Here is a 22313-nt window from a genome sequence, read left to right on the forward strand (position 1 = left end):
TTCCTAAACTCATTCCCTTTTAAGGTTGAATGCCTCTTCAAGCACATCTGGGCCACTTAGTAGGGTTGGAAATAAGTTTAAGAGACAAGGATGTAGAGGGCGGATTGATGGGCTCTGAGGATACAGGCTGAGGTCAGCTGACAACTACAGCACGAAAACTTCTGCCCTTTTATAAAACTTATCTCATGCTTTTTTGACATTTTTCCTATTATTGCCTGCTTACAGCAAATGCACCTATTTGTAGGAACTCAGTAGAAAGGTTGTTGATGTTTTAAACTGAAGTTTGGTTTACCTATTCTGGACAGAAAACATGATAACTTGTTTCTTTTTAGGTCTGATGTGTCTAATGTTCACACTGACTTATAACAATCAAATCAAGAAGAGTGACTCATATGGTCTGACTGGTACTACATTTATATATCAGTTTTCAACAATCATCCTACTCAAAAATTCTGGAGTATGATAGCAAGTCATGCTGCACTTTGCTTGTTTCTCTTCTCTGGTTTCAAAAACAGATTAGCATGTAACAAAAGGTGTCTTGTCATGTAAAATTGTGGGGGATACCAAATAATCTTGGATAATCATGATGTAGTATGTACAGATCACTTCGTTGACAGGTCATAGTCAGCAGATGGATTTAAAGGTAGTTAATTCTTTGAATGCATGCTAAAATCCTGTCTTTCAGAACTGGTGCGGTTCGTGTTGGAGTCCAGACACTTTTACACAAGCCTAAATTAACAAGTGTTTGAATGGCATGAAAACATGCTAGGTGTGAGGGTACCCTAAAAAAACACTGATTAACTGATTAAAGTTTTGTTATACGAAATAGTATAAAAATGAAAATGTACCTTTTTATACATTTTGGATTTTGTGATATCTCATAATTATTAAATGCGGATGTAATGAGGATGTAAATAAAAGTATCTGTAAATTGTATCTAGCAATGCCATGTAAAATGTGGTGGCTACATCTGGTCAGGAGATACAGGGATATCTTTCAAAGTGTGTTTGTCAAGTTGCTAAAAGAAGCTTATTTTGTAGGTGAATAGTTTTTTATCAGTATTTGAGAACAATTATGAAGCAGTTTTTGTTATAGAAGCTAAAAGTAGTATTCCAGGCAATATCGCCATATTCCTTGGTGGTGTGAAAACACATTCTTATTGACAGCTGCAGTATAGTGGAGAGGACACCAGGGAGCTACCCTTTTCAACCTCCATTTTGTACAGTTGGTCACTAGAGCGTCTGAGGATTAAGTGTGTGGTAGATGGGGATGAAGGCAAGAGCTTTTCCCTGTCGACTTTCACTCTGCATGACCGGTTATCTCGCTTACAGCCAAAGGACATTCAAGTTAGTAGATAAATCACACCTGCCGTATTTATGCTGTCTCATCTCTGTCTGAGTCTGAGCTAATATCCGAATTGAAGCCAGGAAAATGCTCCTTTTCATTTGGTTTACTGGGATACTTCTGGTCTTAATCTGCAGTACTTTTTTTTTTTTTTTGTTTATACATCAGGGTCATTAAATTAGTGATTTATGTCTTCACGGTCATTCCAGCAGCAGCCACAGAGGATTGCTTGGTGTTTGCAAACCCACAACTGGGTACTTAGGAGGACTTAAGAGATTGCTACTCAGAGAAGTTAGTGCCACCAAGAGCATTTCAAATAGACTTGGTAACAACATCGAAACACGTTAGTAATGAAAAATAATTTAGCAAATTATGAATTAACATGATACTTGAAAGTGTTCAATTGGTGCTGTTTATTATTAAGCATGATCTCAGACATACATGAAGGTGTTGTCACATTCAGTGATCTATCAGTCTATATGGGAAGCACACATGGTACATGTCTCAGATTGGGATACTGGGAACTAACTTGGATCATATTTCCTAATCAATAGTCTTTTCCCACTTCATCTGGCTTATCAGCTTTTTCTCAGGAATAACCATCCAAAATACATTACTGTCACTTGTATGATCTCAGACAGTAAAATTAAAAAAGAATAATAGAAACAAACACAAAGAAAAATGTATAAGGTTCTGAAACCTTACATAAATATAAACTCAGATGTGCTTCTGTTCACCATAAATACACGGATGTGTTCTTTGAGCCTTTCCAAAACCAAAATTAAATGGCTCCTAAAATGTTTGTCTTGTGCAATCAAAGGCACTCATTACCTCATGTAAGCCTACACTGCAGATGAAGAATCACAGACTCTGAAAACAAGATTTAAAAAAGGATCAAAGAATAATGATTTAGGGGGAAAACTGTGACATGAATAATGAGTAAGGCCTCTGTTTGAGTGTTGCAGATGGTGGTCTTGTGCTTCTTTGGAGAGGTGAAGCTGTTGTATTCTTATATCAGACATAAAGGTCCATTTAGGTTCTTATCTGTGGAAACCTTACCAAACCTTTTTTTATTTTTTTACTTTTAAGAGACACGATCCGAAATGGACCAAGGATAATGAGACCTGATCTGACATTTGGGTGACCTTATTAGACCCCATTTACACTTGTAATTTGAAGTGTCTCATATCAAATACACATGATCTTAACACACTTAAATACACTTAGCCACATGATATAGTGGATTTTTCTCCATTTGCCAGATCACAAATCTGATTGCAATCTGTCAAGGCTACATGAAAACTTGCATAAGCCTCACTCCAGCACAGCAAATTGTGTGACTGCTCCTAAACCATTTTGGTAATGGCTGAAAATTAGGAAAATAAAAATGATGCACTTTAGCATTTGACCTACGACATTGCCAGGTCAGCAGCTACCTACTTTAACAATTGTGCAGAACAGATGTGTGTATAACTTAAACATGGACTACATGCAAGACAAATGTTTGTCTTCAAGGCTCTTACTGACACCGCTGCTTAACCTGTACATCTAATCAGCCGTCGGATAAATGCCACCGCAGCTTCTTGTGCCCACTGTGTGTGTTGCTTTTTAGAGAGACCAAAATAGCTATCCCAGACGCATGAGGTGGCAAAGCCTAAAGACAGAGAACACCATCACTGAAGTGGAACAATGCTCCTCCAATTAACAAGCATCCGCGAAAGGTCATAAAGAGCAGCTATACACGTCATTTTCCCTGCATGACCCAGTTCACACTTTCTGTTTCGCATCAAAAAACATATTTTTCTCTGGTGATTATTGTCACACACACTTGATAAGAGTTGATGGTGAGTCTGCTCGGGTATTAGATGAACAAGAGCCTCACAGATTTGAAACATGGCTGGTGTTTAGTGGTAATATTATGTTTTGGTCTTAATTCATTCTCTTTCCCCTGTATGCTTTCATCTGATTTGCTTTCCCTCATGTTTTTTTCCTTTATCGAGTCAACATCAGTCTACTCTGTAGCTCACTACCTCACACATGCCTCTCGTTCTCTCTGCCTCTCTCAGTTCAGGTTGTTTTAGCCATTAGCTGACATGTCGATACCATCTCAGACACCTGTTCTCTCCTTCCAATGCTGCTTCTCCTCATTCTCTCTCCGCCTCTCTCTTCCTCCTTTCCTCTTGCTGCCTCCTCTCCTCCTCCCTCTTATCTGTTCGACAGGTCTTGAGAGAACAAATTAGACCTGCTAAATTAAGCCACACACACACACACAGCTCCGGTCTAGCTGAAGGGAAGCTGTGAATGTGTGAAAGATGGAAAGATATAAACACACACTCAAACACGGGAGATATTTGAAAAGTGGGGAATGAGGAATAACAATGGGTGAGGAGGGAGGGAAGATGGAGAGAGCAGTCTGAGAGAGAGTGAAAGAGATAAGAGTTATATTTCAGGGCACTTTTACTTTGTTGCCATCATGTTGGTTGAACGTGTTGAAATTTCTCTCATGTAATTTTGATTGTCATCAAGGGCTCAGCTGGCTCAAACATACAGTTTATAATTGTGTTGCCCTTACACTGTGTGCCATTTCTGACGGTTGCCGTAGCAACCTAGGACACATGGATTTGTTGTGGTCCTGGGCTTTGGGGTCATCTGCATTTTTGAGATAGACTTGATTTTATTTTAATTTAATATAGATTGCCATTTTAATCAGTATCAGTCAGAATGAACTATGGTGATTTTTAGCTCTTATTTTATGTTTTGTGTGACTTCAAATACTTTACACAGTAAATCACATGTACCCCCAACTCAACCAGCTATACCTTACACATTAATCCATCAATAATAGTAATCCAATAATGGAATACCATACAGTGTATATCCTCTGGCATTCTGCATTATGAGGACTTAAACTTTTGTTGATAATACTTCTGTTCCTTAAGTTCAACTTAAGCTTTTATTTGTAACTGCACATTGTGATTTTGTTACTTCTACTTAAAGCATGAGGCATAACAAGTATTGCCTGTGTAGCTGAGGCCCAGTCTGACTCACCGGATGTAGACTGTGGGTATAAGCCTGCAATTGGCCGCCTATTTACACTTATTTTTGTGATATTGTTGCTTAAATCTCGGTAAAAAAAACACATCAATCACACAATTCCACTGGGGGATGTTACTACATTACAATGGACATTTTATACTTCGCCATGCAGCCATTAATATTAGCCATCAAACCAAATGTGTATTTATCCAAAGCTAAAAATTGTCTCTAATAATGCACTATTTACTCTAGTTTGAATAGTATTTTCTAAAAACTAGAGTGCCCAACTGTTTTTAGGAATTGACCGGCCCCTTAAAAAAAAAAAAAAAAAAAAAAAAAAAGTAGTAAAGTATTTACCCAAACATAATTGTTATGAGAGCCATGGTAACTGCTATAATCTCAGAACGACTGTATAAAAGTGAAGGGTGGCATGTAAAAATATCTTGCTCTCTCTCTCTCTCTCTCTCTCTCTTACTTGCTCTTTCCTCCATCTGTGCAATTTTTTTTCTCAGATAATAAGCGATGCCACCAGTTCACCCCTGCCTGTGATGCTGTGTCTCGTCCCCTCCCTCTCATCTGCACTCATAAAAGAGGAAGCTAGGGAACATTACAACAGCTGCTCTTTCTCTCCCCCTTTTTCCTACTGATTAGAGGGCAGGAGAACCTCTTCAAATCAGAGTCCCTCTCTTTTTTCTTTCCTCTCCCTGTCAGAATGACAAAGGTAGTCTCCTTATCCATTCGTTTGACAGCCTTTAAGAGGACACTTCATCCTCACCCTCCCTCCTGCCCTCTTTCCCATCCCCCTCCACCTCATCAACTGTTGAGTGGATGTATGATAAAGAACAGTTAGCTGATACTTTTTGGCATTTTACCGACAGTGTCACTAGATCCTCCCCTCTCCCATCTTCATATCTCCCCCTTTAATCCCATCTCTTATTTTTATTGTGGAAGTAAAAGAATGAAAGAAGCATTTAACCTGGAGCACTGCAGTGGTACTCGGACTGAACCCAATGTGACGAACAAATAATCAAAACTTTAGGTTGTGTCGCGAATAACTACTACTGATACATCACCATCAGCTGTGTGGGTTTTTGTGTGTCTGTTTGTATGAGTGAACGTGCATGTCTCACCAGCAGTGAGTAGTAGACTTTGAATCCTGGCTTTGCAACAAAGTAATCATCAGACTTGAAGGTGACTCTGAGCATGTTGGTTTTGGAGTTGAGACTAGGCGGTGCCTTCTGCCCACACCAGCGACCCCAAATTATAGTGCTGGTCTCCGATTGGTCCTCCACTTCAACAAAGTCATACCTAGAGCGCGAGACATGGAAACGGAGAGGCGGATGAATGTGTGGGAGGGAAGAGCGAAAGATAAAGAATGAACATTTTTGCCAAGAAAATGGAAAAGGTCCGACTTTGCACCTGAAAAATAATGAATGGATAAATTTGTCCTCACAAATGTAAAAAAAAAACCCATTAATTTAAAAGCATTAGGCTAATACAATTGGATCTTATTTTTTTTAGTTTTTATCCTTTTTGGTAAAAACAATATTGCACTCACAAAAGTTGCAGATTACAGATAACGTGGACCTCCCTTACTTACCATACTACATAGTTTCTTGTGCAATGAATGATTATAACGCTAATTTTATGTGTGCTTTTTCAGTTTTATTTCTTAATTAAGGCAGTACAATTGTTGGAAATACATTTAAACATTTTCTTGGTAGAGTTAAATAATAAGAATTGTGACTTCTGGTGACTAGTAGTTCTCTTGAATACCTATGTTGAATACACTTATTGTAAGTCGCTTTGGATTAAAGCGTCTGCTAAATGACTGTAATGTAAGAACGAATCCACTCTCCTGTCCGTTTGCTAACTATGAACCTGGAGCCAGTCCCAGGTTAGCTTAGCTTTGCATAAAGAAGAGAAACAGAGGGAAACGACTAGCTACCTTTACAGTTTTGTGTTGGTACTGATCAAAAGAACAAGATGAAACCTGTTTATCACTGAGCTTTAAAAGTGCTGGCAGGAAGATTTTGTTACCTTTGGATGGAACTGGTTTAGCTTTTTTTGGCTGTTTTAATGCTAAGCTAAGTTAACCATCTGCCAGTTCCAGCTTCATATTGTAAAGATATACGAGTGGTATCGATCATCTCATCTAACTTTTAATAAACCAGTTTTGAGTACAGTAGTATTATCAAAAACCATAAAATGATGGCCTGCACTACAAAAAACTGAAATTTAAAGGAATCTTAGTTTATCAGAATTTGTGATAAACTAAGATTCCTTTAAGTCATCGTGTATATTAAGCTCATTCTGACACTCTGACACATAAGTACTTAACTTTAGTGATCTCTAGTGATCAAAACTGTGATGAGACAAAATTATGATTTATTCTCAAAGCACAGGGCCAACCTGCCAAACCACTAGACAACAAGCATTTTGCAGGAAATGTTATTGGATGACTTTACTTTAATTAATGTCCCAGTCAATTAGTGAGTCCATCTATCAAACACACACACAAATGCACACATACAGTCAATGTGACAAACAAGATTTGAAAAAGCTACTTTCACCCACTGCCTACCTTTCCAAATCTCTCCTCCCCCTGCTGCTCCTCATTGTCTTTTCAGCAAAGTGCTTACAAAGACAGCTGAGTTGCATGTGGGGATTAAAACGTCTATTTTCTCGCCTCAACCCAAGGACAAACTTCTTATATTTCTTGCCAAGAAAGCAAACTTCAACTATCCGTCTCCGTCGTAATGATTCAACCCTCTAACCTTCTTATAGTCTCTACTCTCACATCCTTTCAATCAAAGCTTATTGTTGGTGTCCTAATGTGCATACATTAACAAACCATATTAAGATACTTCACTGGTGCTGTTCTATGTCATTTCTTCTTGAGACTTCTGCTCCATAAACTTTTACTCTCCTCTCTGTGACTGCAAATTATCCTCTCCATCATTACTTAACTCAGACTCTGGTTCTTTAATCACTGTTACTTTCATCTGACTTTTCTCCTTTACAGCTGCTTGTAATTCATCAATACTTCTTCCTCTTTGTGCTCTGTACTTCTATCCTTCTTTCCTCCTCATTCCATCACTTCCTCTCCATCTGTTTTTTTTTCTTTCCGAAACTCATGTTTTACCTGCACACTCCATTCTCAGCCTCCTCCAAGCCAAAGTGTCCGTCAAACTCCAGGTTTACTCGGCTCCCAGGTGGCGACAGCAGTTTCCATGACAACAGCAGATTGCGGGGGTAAGCGTTGGGGAAGCGTGGGCTGTGGATGGCTCCGCCCACCGGCGTTACTGTGATGTTTTCTTCTTTGCGGTACATGTCTGTTGTGAGACGATTACTGTCCGTTAGTGGTTACATCTAATCAGGTAGCTAGTCCAGGTGTAAATAATCACAGGCAAAGCAGACTGTTCACACACACATACATGCAAATTAAACAAAAAAACTTACATCAGTCAATTGATAACATGACCTGAGAAAAGGTACTTTAATTCCAGCACTTATAACACTTTTAGCCAAATGTATAAAGACATAACTTAATGGAATAGTTTCTGGAGACACACTGATTCACTTTCTTGCCAAGTATTAAATTAGTGGATGATATAACTCACATATCTGTCCCTTCTAAATTAACTTGCAGCCAGCAGCTGGTAAGATTAGTTTGGAGACTGAAAATGGCTAACCTGGCTCTCTCTGAAGGTAAAAAAAAATCCACCTAAAACAGAAGTTGACGGATTAGACAAACAAGATGTAATGTGTTAATTAGCAAGCTTTAGAGGTGCTGGTAGACAGATTTTTCAACCTTGAGACAGAACCACTTGAGTGTGGATCTGCTGGACATTGTCTTTTTGAGGATGTTTTTGGATATATTTGTGTATCTATCCTTGTTTCAAAGTGTTCGTCTGACCTTATCAAACCAATTAGATTTTGGTATTGCTTTTGGACTAGAGGAAAATTTGGCGTGATGGTGGTTTTAGAGAAAAGGTCAAGGCATCAACAAAAATATTGAGAAGCATTCTCTGACGGTCACAAATATCAACAGCAAATTTGAGAGGAACACTGATCATGGGCTAACATGCTGGTCAAAGGGAAATTAGGGATTCACCAAAAACCATTAGAAACAATTCTCTGGTGTGCAAGAATCACATCCTGTTTCTTAGCAGCTCTTGAGAACAAAAGATAGACAAACTGAAATCACTACTGTTGCCCACGGCTAAAAACTGCAGTAAAATATATACTTTTCAACACAGGAAATAACGTGTGCATAGACTGTAAATAATAATGTACAGGTTAAGCTTCATGTAAGTTTGCATAGAAGTGTGTAAATGACAGTGTTCATTGCTCTGCATGTAGTCAAAAACTGACTGTCAAATCAAATAGAGAAAGTTTATTTGAATAATATCTTAACATTATTTATTGTCAGTTTTTAAAATGCATTGGATAAATCATAAATAATACCAATTCTAATAATAAATAAATGTTCGTACCTCAATTCAAGTAAAATAAGGGATGCATTTAAGAATAAATAATACAACACAAAACTTTTTGTTTTCTGTGCCTTTTCATTTCGTATTTGAGTGGTTAAGTTTACTCAAAGATTTGTGCTTTGTCTCGTAGTAGCGCTTAACATTGCCTCTTAAGCCGCTCTGAATATATGACAATACTGGTTTTGAACTGTCCATGGGAAAAATTAACTTTACAGTCTGTCCATTCTTAGTTAAAGGCTCTGGTGTCACTGTCCACATTTCTGTAACAATAGAAGCGCTGCGTCAATATTTAATAATTCTCAATTATCTATTGGTTGTAGGTCCAGGTCGGGACACAACGGCGCCTGGGTCCAAACCTGGGCCGCGGTCCTCCTATCAGTGAGTCCTGCTGTAATCTATAATGACATAACATCTCAGCTACCTGCCTACCTAACATATCCAAAAAGAGAGGGAAAAAAGGAAACTATGTGACTATTACCTGTCATGGGCTCTGCTTATTAACTTTGTGGCTTTACTGACTACTTCTATAAATGATGATGTTTTTAAAGACGTGTTTACATATAATAACTGCTCATAAGTGCTGCTGAACATCATAGTCATTTTTGGTAACGCTCATCAACTCGATCATTAATCTGACTTTTATATTGCACAATATTCATATTCATTAATTAATCATTTTATTGCCGACTTTCTGAAAATTTGCAAGACACATATACAAGGTTAGACTGTGTGCTGCAGTAGGCTGACAGGGCTGTATTGAGCTGTGTGTGTTTTTGTTTTTTTTTGTTGCAAGAGCTGAATGCATAATCAAGCCACCGCAGCCTGCACCCCTGGGAGATGATGATGAAGCTTTGGCCCTTTCCTCCACCTCTTCACTGCAAACTTCCCTTAATTCCTCCTCCTATCCTAGGCCATCTTTCCCTCTCTCCCTTCTTGTTCTTCTTTGCTTTAGTCAGTAATTTTGTCTCATCGGTCTTTCTTTGGGACTCACAGCCTCTGCTAATTCTGGCTCTAACACTTTCCGTGACGATGTGCCGCGTGCTGCGCAATTGACGTTGTGTGTGTGTGTGTGTGTGTGTGTGTGTGTGTGTGTGTGTGTGTGTGTGTGTGTGTGTGTGTGTGTGTGTGTGTGTGTGTGCACACATGAATTTGTGTTTGAGAGATTGTGTACTTTCAGTTCTGAGCATTTATGTTTGCGTTTGTGTGCATTTGCGAGTTTGTGTGTTTGAGGAGAATTTGTTTGTAGGAATTTTTGCACTCTGCTGATCAGAAGCCTTTATGCGAACGTCCCCTTCACCCACTAAGGTCACTGGGGACCAGAGCTTGTGTGTGTGTGTCTGTGACAATTGAGTGTCCTTCAGTATTGCATATGTTCATGAGAAAATTTGTGTTCATGTGTATGTGACCATTATCATTTATTTGCACATGGAGTGGGTATTTTATGGTGAACATCACCTACATCAAGCTAACATTGCATGTGTGTGCCCGACTGACATTTATATTTCTGACAAATAAACAAAGTAAACTCACATTACATCAGTGATGAAAATATTCTTACACTTAAGTCAAAAAATACAACCATACACCTACTGAATTCAAGTTTCTCTCCTACACTGAAATAAGACAGGCTTAATTGTCAGAATAAATAATAAATTCACAAAGTGAGATGTGAAAATATTGCGGCTGTCCCCCCTGCTGTATCTCTCTGTAGTGCCGGCTACCCGCAGACAACATGTCCGGCTGTAGCGGCTTGTTGGCAGCTTTCACTCCTTCTTCGGAGGCAGAATATAAATCCAATGCCAAAAGTTGCCCTGCTGGTCTTGGTCTTCTTTTCCAATCTTCGGGATCGCGAAGATCTCCAGCACACCCCTGTCCCAGTGAGGACTTAAACTTTCATGCATAGTAGCACACACACGGCTCTCTCTCTATCTTCGGCGGCAGCATCAAACAAAACTACCCTAGCTGACATTCTTTACAGTAGAATGATTCAGTGTCTGTTGGCATCTGAAGGCAATTTGAGCAAACGCTCCACCAGTTTGTATCGGTTTGTGTTTGATTTTGACAGCTAATCTTAGGCAGCATCCCTGCCTCCCCACTGCAGTCGCAGCCTCAAGCGGCCTCTTTGGCTGAATATCCTAGTCAGTCAAAACACTGTAAAATCTACAATGTAAAGCACTATAAAATCCCTTGTCCATTACATCCTCTGCACTCCTATTTTGGGATGCCATTTCACTGCTGGAAACATAACTTAAGCAAAGAAAACGAGGACGTTGTTGAGCGATATAGTGCCTCACAGCTACTAAAGCTAGTAGCACTGTAGTTCGTCCATAGAACAACATATTTTGCATCCAGAGACACTGATAACATCAGGTACAACTGCAAGTGTTTTCACACTATACACCTAAATTGGATAGGTAGAGATAAGGGTGAAAATGGGCAAATTTTTATTTACTATTAAGCCAATCAGTAGAAGAAGAGAAACTAAAGTGATGAAAGCAAGCAAAATATTAAAGTCGAGAGGAAACTCATAGAGGACTCTTTTCATTCTTCATCTTCATCTCATATGATTATTCCAATACACAAATATCTTACAATGACATGGCCATCTGGAATGAAGCTAAGTGGTGAGAGAGAGTGGTGTGAAAACGTATGCAAACTCTGCTTTGTTAAATATGTGTATGATAAAATCAGCTTATATAGCAGCAGTCCTAGGTTTACCATTTTCCCCTTTGACGAATACAGACTCCTGCTAACTGCTGATATTAAGAGTTATTTCCTCTTACTCAGGCGTAGAAAGTAAATGCTAGTTTGCCGTTGGCTGAAGTCTGCCCTCTGTTCAAATGGAACACAGGCGACATGAGGCGACGCAGTAGTCTGCCTTCGTCGCTACTGGTTCTCTGATTGTTGTGTCTGGGCCTCAAGAAATCTTTCAGTGAACTTGGGGATGCCAGCACTGGTTTACCAGCCAAACTCCAATGAGCCAGGATGCTCATCAGATTTAATTTACTTTGATATCTGTATGTTTGTCCATGTTTTTGCCTTTTTTATTGTTTTGTCCTGGATACTGAACACTTTATTTATCCAGCTGGGTAAGAGACAAATCCAGCATCTCTTGTTTTTTTCCTAGGGACGTTTTCTGGCTATGTTAAATCCTTTAGATGATGAAGAAACAATGATGAGAAAATAGATTTCTATTACATATCCAGCCCAGAGATTTGACAGTACTGGAAACTGGCACCTACGTTCAGTCTGCCTGCTTTGTGAATTAGTGTAATGATTGTTGGGTTAAATGGTGAAATTGAATCAGGGCTGAGCAGAATCCTTAACCCAACACATATGTTGGGGGCACAGTTCCATACATGGTGCAGTCTGGAAATGCCAAGGCAGTGACACATATTTGTTAAGCTCTGTTCTACACTACATTGGACATGCAATGAAACAGTCACTATCCTGACTTTAAGCTATAATATTGTTTGAGGGTTTTCACATCTTAATCTGGTAAATAGTGCAGGAATCATATACTTTCTTGACATACTCCCCAATTTTAGCAGAATACAGCAGGAATATGGTCCTTAACTTACAGTGCAGTACAGGCAAGTCAACCACAATTATGGATGAACAGTCATGTTATTATACAGTACCAGTCAAAAGCTTGGACACACCTTCTCATTCAACTACTTTGAAGAATCTAAAATATAAAACATATTCTGGTTTGTTGAGCATTTGTTTGTTTACCACATAATTCCATATGTGTTCCTTCATAGTTTGGATGTCTTTAATATTAATCTACAATGTAGAAAAAAATAAAAATAAAAATAAAGAAAAACCATTGAATGAGAAGGTGTGTACTACTTTTGACTGGTATTGTTTTTGGATCATATAATTCAGTCAATCCCTGACTGAAAAGATCTGCTAAATATTGAATGCAGTAACATTTATCACATTTATTTAAACTTGTCTAATTTATTTTATTCGCCTAAAATGAGGGAACTTTGTGTAAAAGGGTTTTGAATGCTACACACACTTTCACGCAGGCGTGAATGACATCAAGTCAGCTATTCAACCTCACAGCCTGTGCTGTAGTCAGATCCAATTTGCTGAGTACAGGCAAAAAAAAGAAAGAATGTGTCACTGTCCAAACATAGCGGGAGGGGCACGGGATGAATGAAATATATGAAATTATGAGAGGCTGTTATTACTGGGCCTAACCATGCATGGAAAGACATGTTCTTCCAGTAAATCACCTCCAAATATGTTACCAAATAAAGTTTAATTTGTCTCTCACTAGCCCACTCTCTTCTTCTCTCTCGTTTCATCTCTCTTTAAGACCACTCATGTTGTCAGTTACAGTAAACAGTAACAAAATGTTATTATCATTTAATTCAGTTGCCATTGTTTTACTAGATAGTAACTATCACTGCTGTTCTGATGCCTAATGTGGCATGGGAATTGCACAAAAAGCACTTTATTTCTTACAATATCACGCTGGAGCATACTTTAGACATTGTTCAAGGCTAATTGGTGTTTTATTAGGTAATTTCTAGGTCTCTTATTAAACAATGGCAACCATAATGGCACTATTAGGGATAGAAAAGTTTTTTTTTTTTTTATTTTTTTTAACAAGGGTGGGAAAGCTCATCTGGTTGAGCGAGATGTAATAGTCGGCAATCCTGCAGAAGAGGCAATGAAGGATTGAATAAACAGTCCCTTGTATCTTTTATCTTGGATAAATACCACTGTTGCTAAATGTACTGCAACACATTTTCATCTTCATGTTTCATCAGTCTATTAATGGTTGTATCCACGGCTCTCTCTCACAAGCCTTTGCAACACAACACCACAGCACATAAGGCTATCTAATGCTTTCCATCAAAGCAACAAAAACTGGAGAATCAGTCACATTAAATCATGTGTTTTACAGGACTTCCGTTCTAAACCACTTGCGTAACAGAAATCTTTTCTGAACTCGACAGAAAGTTAATGTTCTACAATCTCAAGGAACCAGATGATGTAAGGCGGGCTGATAATATCACTGACAGTCTGACTAACACCCCTAGATTGAAACACCACACACACGCACTGTCTGACACTGGCAATTAGATTTCCAGTCTCCTGATCTGACGCTTAAATAACCGTGACAATGATACTGCGTGATTGTGTGATGTGTGTGTGTGTGTGTTTATGAGTGTGTCAATTAAAGTTTATTTTCAGGTGTGAGGTTGCAATAAAAAGTTCTTCATTGTACGTGTATTTGCACAAAGGCACGTCTGCCAGGATGTATGTGGGTAAATTCACACAAATTAAACTTGTCTCTCCCACCTCCAGTGCCAGGGTGTGATGTTCTTCATTGCTCTGAGATCTATTTTTGAGCCAAGTGCCAATCACACTCTAATCACCCAGCAACCAATGTGCATCAGAGACCAAAACATATCTCAGTCACAAGAAAAGAACTGATGATGTAGTCAAGATATTAAACATCCATCCATCCATCCATCCATCTTCCGTAACCGCTTATCCAGTTAAGGGTCGCGGGATATTAAACATCATAAACATATTATATAGAACTTTATCCCTTTTTAATCTAAGTCTCTATTCTGTGTCGACCAAACTATAGTTTTCTTGAGTGACAGCTTGCTTATGATACATTCTCACTCAGAGACACACTCCCACAGGACATTACCTATAACAAGGCAACCCCATTTCCTACATCTGTCATCCCGTCTAACATATCCTGTCTGACTTTCATCTACTCAAAATGAATTCTCCTAAGCCCCGACACAAGCTAAAGGAACACACATAATACATTCACTCTCAGCTGTGAAGAACTCCCCTGAGACATGCATTGTTGCTGTTCTTGTTCTTGGTGGCATTCCCAGTTTCTGTCTAAAAAATAGGTGTTTTAAACTTTCAAGGATTGGGATTTGCTGTTCTTTTAGATTATGAAATTATTTTAAAAACTAAGTAATTACATCCGTTATATAAAATCCCAAAATCCCCAAAAAACTATGTGTTGCATAGTTTGGGACATTTTGGGGAAATATGCTGATTGGCTTTCATGTGGTAAAATAGATTAGACAAAAATCTCATATCTGCCCATGCAATTTAATACTGCCAGCAGCTGGCTAGCATAGTTTAGCACAGTATCTTGAAACAAAGGGAAACAGCAAGCCTGGCTCAGTCCAAAAATAACAAAATCTGCCAATCTACCAATCAACCAACCACGTATTAATATGTTATATCTGTCATTTGTTTTATGCCTGTACAGAAAAACAAAAAACAAAGAATAAACTTAACAAAATAAACACGTTATTTTGTTTGTTATTTTACAAGGGGCCATGTGCCGGACTATTTCTTGGCTGGGAGAAGTAACTGCCTGGTGTCTCAGATGGTTGCCTGGCAACTGAAAGAAAATAAATATATTTTCCAAAATGCTGTAATTATAAGAAGAAAAATTATACACAGAGCATGCATGGACATTTCAATGACCATGGAGTAGTAAAAGCAATCAGTCTGTCAGAATGTTAAAGACAAGTCTTGGAAAAAATCTATCATGTCAAGGAAAAGACTATTTAATAAACAGTCGGCATGCTGCATAGTAGTTTGTATGCAGCATTTGATTACTTCAACTTCATTTGTATTGTGAGACAGAAGCTGGGTCAACCACTGGGTCTAATAAATAGGGATTGAATTTTAGTGAGGATGATACTGCCAATTTTGCTTTAGCATAGATTAACCCAATATTTTATAGAAATATTTGACTTTTTTTAAAAGAGACAGTTGCTTAAACAACTCCCCTTCTCTATTGTTATTATTATTTATTATTATTATCATTATCATTGCAGGCCCATGCTGTCGAGCCTTGTTATCTGGTGAATTGTTTATTCATCTGTGTGTGGCAACAGAATGTAAAACATTGCCCATTAGTAGCAAAACTGCTGCCTAACACCGTGAGCATGTGTGTACTTGTGCGTGTGTTTTGTATTAACGTGCTTTGTGTGTGTGTGTGTGTGTGTGTGTGTGTGTTGTGTGTGTGTGTGTGTGTGTGTGTGTGTGTGTATGTGTGTATAGTGGGTTTGTGTGTGCACGTCTCTTGTCACCATAATATGATTCTGTGTCTTTGTGTGTGTATGCATGTATTGGTTGTTGATGCGGGAAGCTGTCCTTGCACCCTTAGAGTATTCCCACCCATGAGAAATAACCAAAGCCTTTTCCATCTGGCTAAATGTTAGCTCACGGCCTGTGTGCGTGCATGCGTGCGTGTGTATGTGCGTGCATGCATCACTATGCTGCTTATCAAAGCCTGTGCTGCGTCCACTGTTTTGCCACTCTCTCATGACAAATCAGCTTTAAATATTCTCCCTTGTTGCTCAGTCACGCCCACGCAAGCGTAGAGGCACACACACACACACACACACACACACACACACACACACACACACACACACACACACACACACACACACACACACACACACACACACACACACACACCCTGGAGGTGAACACTGCATGCCGAGGGGTGTCAGCTTTGGTCAGCATCGGCTCTCGCCCCACATTTCTCCCCCTCTCTTCTTCACTTCCTCTGATCCCGCCATCCTGCACCATCTTCTCCACCTCTCCTTCCCTCTCTTTTTAACCATGCCAGAAACACTAAGGCTCTAATTCTTTATTTCTTTTTTTTACTTTTTAAACCAAATGGTCACCAGATGTACATTCTCAATTTTTCAGGTTTTTCACACCTCAGGGACCACGTCAAACCATCCCCCTCCCTGAGGCATGACCATTGGTTTGACTCGGTCCCTAAGGCGTTAAACATTAATAAATTGAAAATGGTCAAAAACATAGTGCTTCACGACTGTATCTCTCTTCCAACTCCTCTGTCTAATATATAACTCTTTTCTTTCAGATTACCATTTTGGTGCAGCCCCACCTTTGCTGCTAAAACCAATTAACTTCCATCACTTTCTTTTATGCACAGAGACTGCATGTTTTTTGCAGTCAGTGTAAAAGTGTGGGGAATTGGGATTCTGAAGTGAGGTGATGGCATGGAGAGGAAGGCAGAATATAGAAGGGGTGAGACTGAAGAGACCTTTCAATTTTTTCTCCAGTCTAACTAACTAAAATTATGATCAAGAAGGCAAATACATGTTTAAAGAAAGGGTGTGTGGGAGTGTCCACTGCATTAGGCAGGCCACATAAGCACTCATGTGTGTTACATACATGCAATGGCAGCTGAAGTGTACATATCCATGAATTATAGAGAACAGCAGGCTCTATATATATATATATATATATATATATATATATATATATATATATATATATATATAATTATAGATAAGAACCTACCACAAGCATCATGCGCCTTCAGTTGGACACAAAAGAGCTGCTCCAGTAGCTCCATGGCCATAGAGTTGTGGTCAGACTGGTGGATCACGAATATGGATTTCCATTTCAATTATTTGGGAAATGTGTTCAAAAAGCACTAACCATAAGAAATACACATATAAAAACCAAACATCCATTCCATTTAAGTCCTTTCTTAAAGAGTAAATGTGTGTCAAACGTGACAAAATGTCAACATTTAGCTTTAGACAAATGATCTCCCACTAACCCTGTTTGGACTTGATTAAACTATGTCAGTTGCTTTGCCGATTATGTTGCGGGTGGGTGCATCACATACAAACACTAAATGAGCGTTGGTGCCAGATGCCAAGAAGCCCTGACCGAGCTGCGTTACTTGACGCCTTGGGAGTAAGAATGTATTGGACATTCATATGTTTTAAAGGCAAAGCCAGCCTTTAACTGTTAGTCAACCCAGAGGCCTGAATCTTAGAAGCGGTTTCCACTTATGTGTAATACCTTTTATGAAAAGGGAAAATAGGTACAATAGCTGCAGTATCATCGTAATTTAGATTTTCTTACATAAAAAGTGAGGAAAATTCTTTAAAAATGTATTTATTCATAACTTTTTCTATCCACTTTCAATAATTTAACTTGTGTGCAATATGTTAAAGCTTGTCTTGAAACATCTGCTTAGAAATATCTTGGTTGCATACAATTTGCATACAAAACTTTCTATTTTGAAGCTTTTGGAAAATATTTATATCATATTATATTAGTTCACGATCTGACTCTCATATAGTTCCTATTATTCATAACGAGACTGAGGCACTCTTTTGTCCAATCCTAAAATAAAATATGGAGCTTAATCACAGATCAAGTTTATGTGATTGTAATGTTATGATAAATGTATGTATCCTTGTTTCTTCTCTTAAATGTTTGTCTTTGTTGATGTTGCAAATGGAGCTTCTGTAATGCGAGAACATTTCAGACTTGATCTGACAATAAAGTATGATCATCATCATCATCAGCAGCAGCACAAATTAGACAGCCACCCATTTCTCCCTATTCCTCTCTCTCTTTGCTTTTGAATCTCTTGCCTTCACTTTTTATGTTCAGTGTAAGAGCGTCAGCATGTGACAATGTGCGTGAGAAAGTGTGTGTGTGTGTGCTTTGTAGGTATCTGGGTGAGCATGTGCCTCTGTTTGAGGATTTAGAAGATTTTGTGTGAGTGCATTTGTGTGTGAGAGTGTGTGTGTTTCTTTAAAGCCGACACAAAGGAATGTTCTGTGACACGGACAGAAGAGGTTAGACAAACAGCCACAGACATGACCAAAACACTGCTTTCTGAGCTTACCTTAGTCGCTCAGACTGACTAAACACAACTCAAACTGAACAAGTAAGAGGGGGGAGCAAAAAGACAAACAGACAGAGACAAAAATTCAGAGAAGGCCAAAATGAAGGTGAAGAAAGGTTAGGAATCAATCCTTGTTGCATTCATGCCAATAGAGTATATCGAATCGAGAATGAGATGAAACATAGATGAAGGGCAGTGAAGTGGATGAGAGAGAAACAGGGGAAGTGGACAAGAAGGACAGAGAAGAAGGGAGTAAAAGGGAAACAGTGAGAGGAAATAAATGTGGGCAGATGAAAAAAAAGAGGGAGTACTGGCAGTGGAACGACAGAGAGAGAGATACTGCTGAAAAGAACAAGGAAAGTCCACAAAGCCCCAAGATACCGAAACACATCAAACACTGCATAGGATACACCAAAGGGCATGACTGAGTTCCACTCATAAATAAGCAATTATATTAACTTCTTTGTGTGCATATGATGTAGTTATGTGCATGTTTGTGTCTGTGTGTCACTTGCTTTGCTGTGATGCTCGCCGATTTGTGCAAATTCATTATTATTTTGTTTTTGTTGTCTATTTCAAAGAGTAAAAACTGAGAAGAGAGACATCATTGGGAAGCTGTGACTCACTTAACATTTACTTCAGTACTTGGGCTTTTCAGCAGGTCCTTACATCTTCACCAGCGGGTCTCAGTGGTCCTTTTGGGCCTTTGATTAGCATTAGCATCCACTTAGCTTTTGTGAGTGCCTCTCGGGCATCTATGAATCAACACCTGTTTTGAGGACAAATTAGCCTAATGGGCATAACGATGAGGGATGACTGCACTCTGCCAACTAGGGCTGAAAATCTACGTTTGAAAGTAGTCATTCTTAAATCAGAAGGATGTTATATGATGTAAACAACTTGAGAATAGATGAAATTACTTTAATTTTGTTAAGATCCTGGAAACAAACAGTATACCAATGTTATTTTGCTGGACCTCAGAGATTACATGCCCCTTTCTCCAAGCACACACAAACAATTCTCAAACTTTTCTGACTTAAAAAAACATATCAGTGCATTTGCTTCATTAAGCCACATGGCATGTTTTCCAAAGCATACTGGTATTTTTATATTCTGATGCATTGAGCATCTTTAATTAATGTTTTTTAACTGTGACAATCTCATACATTTCTTATGTGTTGCATTGTAGAATGATATCGGTCATCAAGAAATCCAAAACTCAAACATCAAGCAAATTTGTTATGCATACTAACGTCTTTGTCAGTGTGAACAAACCACTTCTTCAAAGCAAAGTTGAAATTCGTGTGAATGGAAATGGGACATGGCTTTCGTCTTGTTTCTAGAAGCTAATCTCTGTATCGCACTAAGCTAACATCTCTACATTCTCCATGTCTTGTGCCAGTCCACTTAGCATGCCTCCATCCTCTGCTGTGATGTGCTCTTGTTTAACACTTTGGCTTAGCTCGCTGAATAATGCAGAGGAGACCAACAGCTGAGTCAGCACTGAGGACAGGTCAGTGGAGACGCTGTTGCTGAATGGCTCAAGCAGCTGAAACGCACAAATAAAAAAGATGGTGCACACAAAAGCAAACGCATGTGTGCTGAGACGCGAAAAATATACATATTCATGGTTGTATGCATGCAGACGCTTTAACTGAGGAGCACTAACACATGCACATATAGAGACACAGAGACAAAGAAAGAAAGATAGGGGGAGAGAGCCCAAGGCACATAAAGCTAATGAGAAGTCGATCTGTGCAAAAATGGCATTGAGGCAAGAGATGAAATGCATTATCAACGCAAATTAAGCATGTTTCATAGTCGGCACATTTGCCTTTATAACAATGCATTATGGCACACAGACTATGCTCAATAGACACTACTTCATACATTTGTTTGTTAGAAATGTGTCAAGTGTAAGTCAAGTTTTATTTTTTGTTTTAATAATATACAAATCAATTTTAGTATCTAATGGTTTTATGTGTGTTTTTACCTGTTAACAGCTATGCTGGTTACAGATGCTGGCATGTGAATAACAACATTAATAATTCAAAATTATTATTTATGGTGTTTAAATTGAATCATAAAGTGATAAAATCACATATCGCAATATCGTAGTGCACAATTTCTTCGCCTTATTGTTAATTACAAGTACATACTACATACTCACATACATTTCTGATCAAACTCAGTTGAATTAAACTATTGTTTGAATCTGAGTACTCGGTATTTGTGTTCATCCATGTGTACATAGTCGATGTATAGCTAGCATTGTTTGTTTTCTTTCTCTTAGGTTCACTTGAAACTGTTATGTTCATTTTGCACTAAAGTTCTTAATTAAATGAGAAACTACAGGAGTGTTTTGGACATATCTCCCTGCCCTATTAAGAAGGTTCACACACAACAACGTAGCAGCACAGCAACATATACAAACTCTTGCTAGGTCACCGAGATGTATAAACATTAATGTATAACTCACACAGTCTTGCACACCATGCCTACATGCACAAATGCTCATGTGCCATATAGATAAACTGCTACTGTGTTGCACAAACAGAGGGTTGAAGGAGGGGTCAAAAAACGACATCTGACAGAAAGATCCATCTCGCTAAATGAGGAGGATGGAAAATAAATTAAAAACTTGAGAAATGAAGGCGACAAGAGTAAGAGAGACTGGGAGGAGGACAAGAAGAAATAGAGAAAGAGAAAGGAGGAGGGAAAGGGAGTGATAGATAAGACAGAAATCCATGACTGCAAGAAGGAGGGAGAGTGAGAGAGGAGAAAGCAGGTGGGTGTAGGAAGCCGGCTCGAGTTGTAACGACAGATTGTGAGGAGGGTTTGAGGGAGGGGCAGTACAGAGAGAAGCAGAAGATGAGGGATGAGAGGGGCTCGTCCCTGTGTAACCTCCTGCACTGTGATGGAGTGTATTTACCCACACTTCATCAGCAATATCCTCCCTGTGTGTGTGTGTGTCTGTACAGTTTGTGTGGCTTGATGCAGAGTGCTGTGTGGCGTATCTTCCATGTTATCTCTTTGGCCGATGCTGTATATGTACTAATAGGAATGCAAATCAGCAGACATTTCTGAATTTTGATGGCTGTTCCATGTTAATCAGAGGGTGAATTTCTGTTTTGTATAACTCTGGCTTGAGGTGGGTCTAATGGCAAGGATTTTGTTATTCTTGTCACATATCAAGAAATGCCAGGGGATTCTACAGATATTTCTGATGTCATTCATTCAAACCGCTAAATGTCAAGAATACCATCTTAGACGCATCACGCCGCATTCATTTTATAATTGTTGAGCCTCTACACGTGCATTTAAGTATGTGCATCTGTTTCTACATTAAGGGCTAATGTGATAATGTGTAAGTGTGTGCTCGTGAGAAAGTATGAAAGCCTGTGTCTGTGTGTGTGTGTTGTGTGTGTGTTTGTGTGGCTTGTTAGAGTAGCAGTTGGTTCCTGCTGACAGCTACTGCAGTCTGAACAGCAGGGCTGACGAGGACAATCAATTAGATCTGCATACACACACACACACACACACACACACACACACACACACACACACACACGCACACATCGATATTCACTTAATATGTTCACAGAAGAAAACACACATCGAAGGCCAAATACAATAAAAGCAGTCACAACATAATAAACATTTAATGTAATAACTGCACACAAATTGTGTTTCCTTTATATCTCCCCGACTTTATGTTTCAACACATAACTTTA

The 22313-nt window shown here is 38.8% G+C and overlaps 1 protein-coding gene across 1 annotated transcript in view; it reads right to left on the reverse strand.

Annotated features, from left to right (window-relative positions):
- Positions 1-22313, reverse strand: part of pdgfd (platelet derived growth factor d) — a 53511-nt gene that overhangs the window by 17239 nt on the left and 13959 nt on the right. Inside the window, exons 2-3 of the mRNA XM_054600710.1 lie at positions 7526-7715; positions 5511-5688 (exon numbers count right to left, since the gene is read on the reverse strand). Of these exons, the coding sequence (XP_054456685.1) occupies positions 5511-5688; positions 7526-7715 (368 nt within the window). The remainder of the gene's footprint in view (positions 1-5510; positions 5689-7525; positions 7716-22313) is intronic.

The sequence above is a fragment of the Anoplopoma fimbria genome, chromosome 1 (genome assembly GCF_027596085.1).
Source record: "Anoplopoma fimbria isolate UVic2021 breed Golden Eagle Sablefish chromosome 1, Afim_UVic_2022, whole genome shotgun sequence".
In the NCBI taxonomy this organism is placed as follows: Eukaryota; Metazoa; Chordata; class Actinopteri; order Perciformes; family Anoplopomatidae; genus Anoplopoma; species Anoplopoma fimbria.